The sequence below is a fragment of the Nanorana parkeri genome, unplaced genomic scaffold (genome assembly GCF_000935625.1).
Source record: "Nanorana parkeri isolate BGI_ZX_2015 unplaced genomic scaffold, ASM93562v1 scaffold55, whole genome shotgun sequence".
Lineage (NCBI taxonomy): Eukaryota > Metazoa > Chordata > Amphibia > Anura > Dicroglossidae > Nanorana > Nanorana parkeri.
Genome location: NW_017306323.1, coordinates 2,665,010 through 2,677,280, shown reverse-complemented (window position 1 = coordinate 2,677,280; position 12,271 = coordinate 2,665,010). Strand labels below are relative to the sequence as shown.

The 12,271-nt window shown below is 44.9% G+C and overlaps 1 protein-coding gene across 1 annotated transcript in view; it reads right to left on the bottom strand.

Annotated features, from left to right (window-relative positions):
- The window catches only part of TOP2A (topoisomerase (DNA) II alpha), a 44,901-nt gene extending 32,886 nt beyond the window's left edge, over positions 1-12,015 (bottom strand). Inside the window, exons 1-10 of the mRNA XM_018576021.1 lie at positions 11,934-12,015; positions 9,004-9,159; positions 7,165-7,255; positions 5,629-5,692; positions 5,395-5,540; positions 4,773-4,870; positions 1,878-2,090; positions 1,622-1,795; positions 499-600; positions 267-404 (exon numbers count right to left, since the gene is read on the bottom strand). Of these exons, the coding sequence (XP_018431523.1) occupies positions 267-404; positions 499-600; positions 1,622-1,795; positions 1,878-2,090; positions 4,773-4,870; positions 5,395-5,540; positions 5,629-5,692; positions 7,165-7,255; positions 9,004-9,159; positions 11,934-11,954 (1,203 nt within the window). The 5' untranslated portion in view covers positions 11,955-12,015. The remainder of the gene's footprint in view (positions 1-266; positions 405-498; positions 601-1,621; positions 1,796-1,877; positions 2,091-4,772; positions 4,871-5,394; positions 5,541-5,628; positions 5,693-7,164; positions 7,256-9,003; positions 9,160-11,933) is intronic.
- Positions 12,016-12,271: the final 256 nt, after the last annotated feature.

Genomic DNA, 12,271 nt, shown 5'->3' with positions numbered 1-12,271 from the left:
GCGATGGAGAAGTCCATTCGGTTGCTATGCGCAAGCCAATTGACTGAAGATGCAGTCTTTCATCTGGCTGCGCTCACCTAACACACTGAATGTGAAGATCTGCGTCTGACAGCTTTGCTCAGCACGGCTTCGCATGCAGTGTGTCACGAGCTTTACTGCCCAGACTGACAATATCACACAAAGGTAAATATACAAACAGGATCACAACACCTACAATTAACATACACATTTTATGTTAAAAATTATATCTTTCCCAAAACACTCACAGCTTTAATGAATTTCTCAGACAGCGCACATTTGGATCCAAAGCTCTTCGACTGCAGCGTCATGTTCTCCTTGGTCTGGGAGTCAAACGTTGGGTTCTCAATCAAAGAGTTCACAAAGAGCCACATGTGGTTCTTCACCTGTAAGAAAGCATCAGTTTATACCAACTCAAAATGCTAACACAAGCTAACAAAAAGGTTTCTGAGACCAATGCCAAATGAGCCACGCACAAACCTGGAAAGGCTTCACAGCCACTCCACCCTTGTTCTTCTTCTTAACAACATCAATGATTTTGGTAACAATCTGATCAGCAACGTAGTCAACGTGTCTACCACCCTGGTAAGCAAGAGGGAGGGGGAAAAAAACGTTACCCGAACAGAAATCAATGCAGTCAAAAATAGCATTCACCTGGTTAGAAGAAAAACCCCAGGCAGAACATTTGCTTGTTGTGGACAGAAGGTGTTAGAACCTCATGTTATCACTTCTGTAGCCAGGTTTTTCTTTACTTCCCAAGTAGTCTTTAAGAAAGGAACAGAGCAAAATCTCTCCAACAGAAGCACAGAAAGTTTTTTTTATATAGAGTAGGAAGGGTGAAAACATTTGACCGGTTTTATTGTAGTCTGTGTCCCCATTGGGGAGTCCACATTACACGTTTGATCAACAGGAACAGATATGAGAGGACATTTGACCAACAGGAACCCAAAATTACCCCAGTTATAACCAAAGACCTATGTGTTTGCTTTCTTCAAGGCAGCATGAAACACACTATGGTCTACTATAGTGCCAATTAGTAAATAACAGCAATAAAAAGAGCTAGTTATGAAATGATGAGCGAGAGATCGATTGAGATCTTTTATTTCATCAATTACAACCCCGTGAAAGCCAACTTCTAAAAATATCATCCCCTGCACAGCAGCACTTAAAAAATGGTAGTAGACCAAAGGTAGGGATGCACCGATACCAGTATCGATGCCGAGTATTTGGGAGAGCACTCGTCCAAATGCTCTGATGCCTAGTCCGATAATTACGGTATCAGGAAGCCGCACAGCGCGTCATTAGACGCTCCTGATTGGCCAGAAAACTGGCTCCATGCTTTCTCTTCACCTAGCAACGAGAAGCATGGGGACGGCTTGCCTGCTATAGAATATTCTATAATTTGTTCAAAGACCTTCATATGGTCGTTGCTGGCAGCACCTATCTGCTGAATAGTCAGTGTCTTGTTTCTCCTCCAGTGGCCAGGCTCCAACCCTGCTGTTAGATACAAGTATCTTGCAACTCAATGAGAGATGCCATAGGGAGAAGGGGGTCACCCGAGTACCATTTCTAACAGACATTAATAGTAGGAATAAAAATGTACCTTTGTGGTAGCAATGCTGTTGACAAAGCTGACTTGCTGGAAGCCCTTTTCACTCATGGTCAGACACATCTCCCAGCGGTCGTTCACTACCTCATGGGCGATTTTCAAAGAATTCCCCGTCTCATCCACCTTATCTTTAACATACATGTCCACATAACTGCGGAAGCCAGTTACCTGAAAGGCACACATCCATCAAATTCCAAATACCAGGCTTAAAATAACACCAAGATATATTAGAAGAATGACCACCACTTACAGGAAGCTTTTTGCCATTGAGAAAGACTTTCACTCCTTTGGAAGAGCCTGCGACATCATAAGCTCTTCGAGACATCAGAGCCACAATGTCCTTATCCAGAGTCTGCATCTTGAATTTGCTTAGGTCTGGCTGGAACGTGATGCAGGTATAATCTTCTCCATCAAAAGATTTTATCTTGGGCTCCGCAGTATTTGCCATGTTGTTGGTCCAACTCTGTTAAGAGCAGTAAGAAGAATAAGCCTGGCTATGCATTGGTTGATGGGACTAGTATTCCAAGCTTAACCGCTTGAAGATCAGGTGTTTAGACCCCCTTCCTGGCCAGGCCATTTTTCAGTGTTCAGCGCTGCGGTACTTTGACTGACGTTTATTCCATCATGCAACGCTGTACTGAAATGAATTTTATACAATTTTTTGGGGACAGATAGAGCTTTCTTATGGTGGTATTTAATCACCACGGGGGGGTTTTATTTTTTACTATAAAAGGAAAAATTACTGATAATTAAAAAAAAAAAAAAACGTTTATTTTTTTTTACATTAGGTTATAAAACAACTAATATTACCCACTTTTTTGGTAAAATATAAAAGATGAGGTCACGTCGGGTAAATAGACACCAAACATGTCAAGCTTAAAAATCGAAATCGCAAAAAACTAGCATACCCAAAATTGGCCAAAGGCGACGCTTTAAACGCTTTTATAGCTCATCAATTTAGTGTTATTAGTGATTGATGGCCCTAGAACTGTTCTCATTCCGACGTTCACGGCGATATGCAACATGTGCGGCGTAATGGGCGCAATCGTCGTGTTCGCAGGTATGCGCACCTTACGGGACCTCATATTAACGGGCATCGCTGCCTGTTTTAAAATAACCGGCATTTCCAGCTCACGCGCACCGCGCGGGTGGATGTAACAGGACGTGTATACACGCCCAGTTACATCCAAGAAGCTCCCGGCCGGCCATACACAACTAGCGGCCGGGAGGTAGTTAAAAGCACAAAATCCATAAAACAGAGGTCACCATTCCATTTCTGGCAAACCACCCCCCACCCCCCGCAGGAATCCTGTAAGTGCCGAGCCCCACTGCTTCTAAGTGATTTCATGGCTAGAGCAAGCAACTTTAACATTTCAAGAGTAAGAAATTACAGTTTGTACATGACCAATATCTCCATCTACAATTAGGTCTCCTGTCTTCAACCTGTTTTATTAGTCCTTGTACTGTTTCTGGAACATTAGTTTCTACTCATTCTCCCAGACCCAATCATCTTTCCCCTCTGCCCCAGACCACAGCCAGCTATACCCGTTCTACCATTGATGCATGACATGCTCCCGCTGCTGGCTGCAAGTGTTAAATACTCATGTGCAATTTTTTTTAACGCTGTTTACTAGGTATGCACCGATATATCGGCCGAAAATGGCACTTTTGGCAAAATGCCGAAAGAGCCATGTTTCGGCCGATACATCGGGTCATCCCTGGTTTCCTTTCTCCCCGCTGGGCGCTGTTCCAGCGGGTAGAAAAGAAAGCGACAGCCGCCGAGCGCTGCAGGAGTCAGGACGAGAGCGCTGTGAGCTACGGCATCTCTCCTCCCACACCGCTCAGCCGCCTATCACAGTCCGGCAGAGCGGTGTGGGTGGAGACATCGCTGTCACAGGAGGCTGGGCTTTCCTCTCTACACGGCTCGATCAGCCTCCTGTGACAGCGTGTCAGAGAGAAAAGCAAGATACACACACTCAGCGATCATTGATCGCTGAGTGTGTGTACATAATTGAGGATATGGCATGTTAACTATATCCTCAATTATGAATGAATGGGAGTGATCTACATCACATCTACATCCCCCCATTCATTCATAATTGTAGTTATAGTAAACATGCCATGTACTCATGTTATCAATAAACAGGAACACTCATAGAGGATTCCTGTTCATTGATAACAGGGGACACAGAAAGAGAGATTGAGGACTCTGTGTTCTCAATCTCTTTTTCTATTTTAAAAGGCAAATATCAGGGGTCTGTTTAGACCCCTAATATTTCCACGAAGCCCCTAAAAGTAAAGTTAAAAAAAAATGAATAAAAATAAATATAAAAAAATTGAAAAGTTTATAAAAAAGAAAAAGATTTAAAAAAATTGAAAAAATAAAAAACATTTTCGGTATCGGTTTCGGCCTGACTTTTATTTCGGTTTCGTTTCGGTTTTAAAAATTCCATTTCGGTGCACCTCTACTGTTTACTGAATTTAACTTTCTGCCATTAAATTTCCTACCCGACTCTGCTAAATCTAAGGGAAACTCATACCCATGATACAAGCCAACCAGTGACATTGAAGCTGTCACAGGTCGGCTCTATTGATCAGGGATAGGCTCCCACTGCAATCAAATTGTTGGGTGGAGAGGAGGGGAGTGGTCTGCCACAGGGGTGTGTGTGTCTGTGGATGCACACAGCCACTGCACACGAGCGCCTCCATTAGCCGATGGAGGCACCCGTGGGGCCTGGGGGGGGGAGATCGCTGCGGGGACCCACTAGAAAGCAAGGAATTACAAACTTTTAAAAGAAAAACGGCAACAGCCTCAATCAAAAGGTGGGTCTCCTTGAAGGAAATATTTTTTTTAAAAAGGAGGCTTTAATATCACTTAGTGCTCTAAGCAAACAGCATTTTTTAAAAGGTTATCAAAGGCACCCAATTGTATATCTCACTAGAGCAGGGATAGCCAAACTGCAGCCCTCTAGCTGTGGCGACACTACAAATCCCATGATGCATTTTTCTCCGGGAGTCATGTTTGTGGCTGTGAGAATCTTGCAATGCCTCATGGGATTTGTAGTTCCACCACAGCTGGAGGGCCAGAGTTTGGCTACCTCTGCACTAGAGGTATACACAGTTAACCACCCTCTGTGGTACTTACTTGTTTGAAGATCTTCTTGTACTCCCTGCATGCAGTTTCCACTGTAAATTTGGTGCTAAAAATGTTACACAGTTTGGCACCATAACCATTACGACCACCTGCAATATAGATTTTAAAAAATGCATCATGCAAACTCAAAATCTATCACCAAGCATAAGCAGTGCAGATAGTGTTCACCAATCGGTGTAAGCAAAGTAGTACTGGACATTTTAAAAAAAATTTGAGATATCCCTTCCTTTCATTTTCTAGAGAAAAAAGGTGAGTGGAGATATATGTGGAGATATATATATATATATATGTGGGTAGAATTTCTTCTCACTTCTCACAAAGTGAGAAGAAATTCTACCCACAGTTGTCATAAGCGGCTGCATTAAAAGAAAATCCCTCACACTTTTCCAGTAGATACCAACATTTTTCACGTCCTCTCCCCTGCTGTCCTTGTGTAAACAGTCACCAGGACAAATACTGAGATTAGACCTCCACAAACAGCAATAAAAACCCTTCTCCTCTCTATCCAGAAAACAAAAAGTTGTTTTCTACTTCAAGCTTTAGGAAGGCACTAAAAAAAAATGACCCTACATGGAAACAAGTTATAGAACTAGATAAAGGTGCTCAGACTCACCGGTAACTTTCTTCTGCTCATCGTCATAATTACTGGAGGTCAGGAGCTGTCCAAAGATGAGGGCAGGAACGTAGACCTTCTCTACTTTGTGTTCCACAACGGGAATACCCTTCCCGTTATTCCACACACTTACTGAATTATTCTCACTAGGAGCAAACATAACAGAAATGTCTCAATGGTTCAACCTGGGAAAGCAAACATTCTTCCTGTATATGCAAAGTATTAGCTACTTACGGGTCAATTACGATCTTGATGCAGGACATTGTCGGGTCCCTCTGCTTGTTATCAGCAGCATTTACTAAAAGAAAAATAGTTTAGACAATGCTGACCGCCTCGTACGATGTGACCGTACAAAGAGCAAAAATCACTGCACAGCCACTGACACTTTGGTTTACTTCATTTTGATTGGCTGCTGTGAGTTAATGCACATTATTGCTCATTACTTTATTAACCAATTCAAGACCAGGTGTTTAGATCCCCTTCCTGGCCAGGCCATTTTTCAGTATTCAGAGCTGAGGTACTTTGACTGACATGTATTCTGTCATGCAACGCTGTACTGAAATGAATTTTATAACATTTTTTTGGGGACAGATAGAGCTTTCTTTGGGTGACATTTAATCACCACTGGGGTTTTACTACATGAGAAAAAAAAAAAAGTACCGTAAATTAAAAATAAAAGAAAAATAATGTTTTCCCCTGTGTTATGTTAAAAAAACATTTATTCTTAGCCATATTTTTGGTAAAATATAAAAGACGGGGTCACGTCGGGTAAATGGACACCAAACATGTCAAGCTTTAAAATTGCTTGCGCCCACAAAATAAAAAATATCATATCCAAAACTGGCCATAGGAGACGCTTTAAAAGCTTTTACTGCTCATCAGTTTATTAATAGTGATTAATGGCACTAAAATTATTGCCCTCACTCTGACGTTTGCAGTGATATGTAACATGTGGCACAATGGCCATTTTCGCTCGTAGGTGCACCCGACGCATGTTTGTGTGGGCGGGGGACTGTAAAATTTTATATCTTTACATTTTGTATCTTTTTTTTCTTTTAAATGTTTTCACTTATTATTACATAGGATTTATATAGCGCCAACAGTTTGCGCAGCGTTTTAGAATATAAGGAAGACATTATAATTACAATACAATTCAAAACAAGATGGTAAGGAGGGCCCTGCCCCTGGGGGCTTACAATCTAAAAGTGAGGGAGAAGTGATACCTGGAGGAGGTAGCTGTGTGGGGATGAACTTAACTTTATTGCTATCACATAGAGGGCCAAGAAGCCCCCTATGTGATAACCAATTTACACAGACAGGTCCCCTTTATGGACCCGTCACCTAGGGACCCCCAAAGAAGCAGAGATCTGCTTCACCAGCTACAGAAGCTGGAGAATGACAGCTGAATGTGGAAGTGACGTAATATACACAATTCAGAGAACTGGGAAGAGATCATGTGATGGTCTGCCGCTGATCTCCAGTGACAGAGCCGCCCTGCAGGTGCCGAGTCCGCACCGCATACAGCGGGAATCGGAGCCGGGGGGGCTGACACCCTCACGCATTATACAAGCAATCCAGTGGCTCTACAGCCGTTGGACCGGTTGTATGTAAGAAGCCATCGCTGGCTATTTACAATTTAGGCAGTTTTCAAGCTCGTGCAGCACCCAGCGGCGCGCACAAGCGGGGATGTTAAAAAACGCTCGCTCACATCCAAGAAGCGGTTAAATAAGCGTACAAGACTTGAATGGCAAATATGTTATGTAAACTTACCTAAGATTTCATCAAAGATTTTATACAAGCCAGGGACAAAAGTCACTTCTCTGTTGTTTAGCCCTTCATCTTCGTCAAACACCCACATTTGCTGGGAAGAATGAAAAACATTTAGATACTCGTATTACAAACCCCAACTTTTCTTAGTTCCCTAAAAATAAAAGAACTCCTCCAAGCAAAAACTTTAAGTAGGGGTAGACCCGTGTATGGGTTATAGGAGAACTATGGGGTCAGTGCTTTTCCCCATGGGTCTCCTCAGGGTCACGGGAGGACACAAACTAGCGTCCTCCCGTGACTCAAAGCTTAGCATACCGTGAGCTACAGCTCGCGGTATACGGAGACCGCCGCAGCCGGGACGGATCCCGACATTACTGTCTGGATCCACCCAGCTGTGTGATTGACAGCTGGCTCTGCCTATCTAGAGGCAGAGCCAGCTGTACCCGCCCCCTCCCCGTCCGTTCCGCCAGGGGAGGGGGGGAATCCCTGCAGGGAGCCGTGAGAGAGACACTGCTCTCTGCAGGGACAGGATCAAGAAGTAAGCGAGCGACGGTATGTGTTCTCTCACTTCCCGATCTACAGACCCGACGTATGACAGTTTCATTGTCACACGTCAGCTCGAACTACGAGGCAGAGTGATTTTCACTCACCTCATAGTTCTCCTTTAAGTAGGGGTAGCCCTATGTATGGGTTAACTACTTGTTTTGTCTAAGTGCTATTAAAAAAAAAGTTAAGCCTCTCCAACCACCGAGCCGGCTCCATTTCTCCAGTCCCTGAAGCCTGTCTCCTACACCAGCATTGGAATGTTCCTCAACATCCTAATTACTATACATTGTGTATAGAACGTGATGATTTAAGGGGCCTTAGAGCGCTGCAGCGCAGAGGGAAGAGAAGTTCCAGGGACTAGTCTAAGTCGAGCTAGCCAGCTCCACGGCTCAGGTGAGTAACTTTTTTTTGCACCTAGACAAAAATGAGCAGTTAACCCCTGAAGTGCAGGGATAGCCCCACTGCAAGAGTTAATAAACGTTTTACCCGGCATTGATCTATAAGAATTGTTTAAACCCCTTTGTCATACTTTTTTGGGGCTGAGCCCCCCCCCCCCTCTCGTAGACATTTCCCTCTACTTCCTATCCCAGAGACAAAACACAAATAAATCCTTTGCTATTTTACCTGTTAAAAAAAAAAAAAAAAATCAATCAAGGCAACTAGTCTTGCTGTATTTTTCTTGAAGACCTTTACCTGGTCATCAATTGAGAATTCTGAATTGAGAAAGCTGGTCGGATGGCCAGTGAAACATCTTGAAGAAAAAAAACAACAAGTCCAGTTGCCTTGATTTATTTCTAACAGATATGCCATGACCTGGATGAGTGAGAACCTTTACTTTCCTATTTTAGTTCTCAGACATGTCTGCATTAGAAAACAACTGCAATGTGTTGAGGTCCCTTCACTTTCCGTCCCAGTGACAAGTCACCGCAACTCAGAGCCTCCGTCAGCTGTGCATTGCTGTCTGTGTTCCCAATAGGGAGTTACACTAACCCTTGGCTATTTCAGTACTCTGACTGGAAACCAGGGCTAGATATAAGCTACTCGAATGTAAGTACATTGTATCTGCTATGACTAAGCATAAGCAGGTTCAAAATGCCCAATGTTAGTGATGATTCTTCCATTCTCGACCCATTTTCCTACATGACAGCCTCTCTACACAAAGGCTTGTAGGTGTCCTGTGTCAGCCGGGATGTATTGTGTACCCTTATGTTGGAACAAGCTTGGCACAAATCAATTCACTGGATTTTCTATGACCATGACCCTCCATATCAGAAGCGATAGGATCATTATTCTTACCTGCGTAACAGGCTCTACGGAGCCAATGTAGGTATCTGGGCGGAGCAATATATGCTCCAATTGGGTCTTCTTCTGGTAAATACGTTCGACAGAGAGGCGTTTGTTATCCCCTTTCTTCACCTTATCCACCGCAGTCTTGTTCTCATTAAAGAGAGGCTAAAAGAAACAGAAAAAATTGGCATTACATCATCAGCACTGCTACAAATACATTACTAACAATACATGGTGATTTGTGGGGCATCTCTCCTCCCTCTGGGTCCCCTCAGAGTGCAGCGTCCAGCAGGGAGGAGAGAAACTGTCAGGAGGACGAGCGGTATGATTATTGATGTTACAAGAGGCTGAGCTCTCCTCCCGTGGCCCCACTCAGCCTCCTGTGACCAGTTAGGATGGAGAGCGGTGTGGAGGGCTGAAACAGCTGTCACAGGAGGCCGAGCAGGCGGTGAGGAGTCAGCTGTCAAAATAGACCGAGCTTTCCTCCTCTGCACCGCCGGCTCAGTCTCCTGTAAAAGCGAGCGGGTACAAGCAGTCAGCGATCACCAAGTGTTAGTAAATAATTGAGGACAAAGTGATGAGAATTTATCAAAACTGGAGCAGACAAAATCGGATTTGTACTCCCAGCCTTCCTGTCTCAGCTGTCACAAGCCGGGCTGCGCAGGAGATCAATCGCATTGCTGTGCTCCATGTTCTTTATTGAAGGGCAGGCTCCATAAAGAGAACCTGTCACCTCTAAGCTATCATACAGGGGCTTATTAGTCCCTGAGTGATAGCAATAAAGTGAACATTTTAAAAAGTTTATAAAAAAATAAGGCCTATACAGAAAAATAACAAAGAATCCCAATGCTCCTGTCTAGGCCAAGGAAACACAAATAACCAGCACTAGGCGACATTTTTATTTGGTGTGTATGATGTGTGTCCTGTTTCAGGTGGGAAGAGACTCTCTCTCAAGATGCTGTCCCCGGAAGATTACTTGGGGAAAATAATGTAAAACCAACCCATCTGCATGTGAATAAAATCATGTGCAGGGCATCGAGTGTGTGCCAAGTAATTGTGGAACATGAAATAACACCCTCAAATCTGGCCCCCTCTCTCCTCCTAAGGGACAAGCACATCGTTCACAAGGGACAAGCACATCGTTCACAAGGGACAAGCACATCGTTCCCCCGCTTTAGTCATTGGACAAGTATTTTTTTGTTTTGTTAAAATGTCCACCTCCCCGGGATGACGCAGTCAACAGGATAAAGATGCAGACAACGGCACGCCAGAATTGCTGAAGAACACGTCTTTTAGTGACGCAGGAATGTAATATCACACCTTCAATAAATAAACTCAGTTGGGTTATAGGAAAAGCGACGCAAAGACCGAGTACTTTTTGGCATAACAAGTGTGTTGCACGTTCATATTGCATGTGTCTTTTGCAGTATGCCACACAAACCTCGGCTGCAACATTCCTTGACACCGTGTACTTTATCAGTGTGAATATATATTTAGTGAGGTCCTTAGCCTGAAGTGGGTGGGCGGGCAGGCAGGGTGGGTGGTTATGGTGGACCACGTGGGAGCGGGGTAGAGGAGACAACACCGCTTTCTGCAGTCCCTGCATCTCCCTGACTGGCTCTTAGCAACCTGGGACCTCTGGTCAGCTCCTAGCAACCAATGACATCACTGGTTGCCAGGAGCTGGGTGGGATGCCGCCCAGGATGCTCAGACCTGGAGGGGGAGATGTGTATGGCCCTTACTCCTCTTCCCACATGACACTTAGAAGCCTGGGAAACACTGGACGGAAAGGAGGCGGCAGGCACACTGCAAACATTGTGCAGTAGTGTCCCCCCACGTTACCCAAAAATGCCGCCGGAGGAAACAACCTCATTATAGGGACAGCCCTGCATATCCTTGTCCTGAGGTTAGTCTCGCAAGCCAGCGCCAGATTCACAGCTTTGCCCCAAATTCATCAACGTCATGCAGGCTTGTACATGAATTCAGCACAAAGAACGCTATTCCTGTAACCCCTGAGACGCTTCTGATGTGTCTCAATGAGGCTCCTATTAAACTCCACTGATAGAAGGGGAGCCCGTCTGTTAGCTCAGCATGCCTCCAGCAGAGTCCCATGGATGCATACATGCAGCGGAACTCCAGGATTTGGAGAAATTAACCCTTGCAGTGCGCCCACCCTGGCACGGCAAGGGTTATCCACCCGTTTTGTCCTCCATTCCACCTGGCGGCTAGACCGATCCCCATAGCCTCTTCTCCCCCCCAGGCTCCGGCAGTCTAAGGACCCGTGATGTCATCACTTCCAATACAGGTCTATTAGATGTGAAGACAGAGGGATATACCACAGCCAGAGAGAAGGGGAACAGAGGTGAGCGGTCACTGCCGCAGGATCAAGGACTGGGTGAGTTAACAAGCAGCTAACCCTTGCAGTGCAGGGGTCACATCATTGCAAGGGTTAACTTTAAAAATCCTGGCATCCCCTCCTCCGTGCTTCCACATACATGTGTTACACCATCAAAAAGATTCAAAAATAGTTTGTTTTGTATTTCTCAGCTCTGCTGACTTCCTGACACAATACAACTGATCATCACTGCACCGGACTGGCTTCCTGATGGTGACAACGTGGAAATCTCCTGCCAGTGGCATGGTCACTCAGAAGTGCACGTGACAACACATTTTGGAGGCCGGGATCCAGCGTTGTCACCCCACAACCGGTGTCAGAGCAAGGATCTTTGTGTGTTTTTTTGTCCCTTTTGATTAAAGGATCAACATGCATTGAAAGACGTTAAAACGTGTAAGATTTCTGCGACTGGGCCGACACAAATCTCAACGGTTTAAAGTTCTAAAACCACCATAAGCCAGAACAAATGGCCCCGCTCAAAGCTGCGTCATCGTCATCGCATGCTACAGCTGCCGCCCCTTCCAGCCCGGGAATCTCTACTCACTCTCAGCGGCTCTGTCTCCATGGCTGAAGCGATATCGAACTGCACCGAACAACTACGACAGCGATCCGCTCCACAAGGTCCCGGTCCTAATACACTAAGCCCCGCGCGCTACTACACAATCTTCAAACCGTCCTAAACCGCGCAAATCCAACAGCCAATCTACCGCCACACCGGCCCACGAATTCTCCAATCACACCTCTGTGGGCGGAGCAAGCATGAATTTCCTCCAATCACACCTCTGAGGGCGGTGCTGGTAAGAATTCCTACCAATCATATCTCCGTGGGGGGAAGCTGGTATGAATTCTTCAATCAGCACACTCGTTTTGTCAGTACGCGTA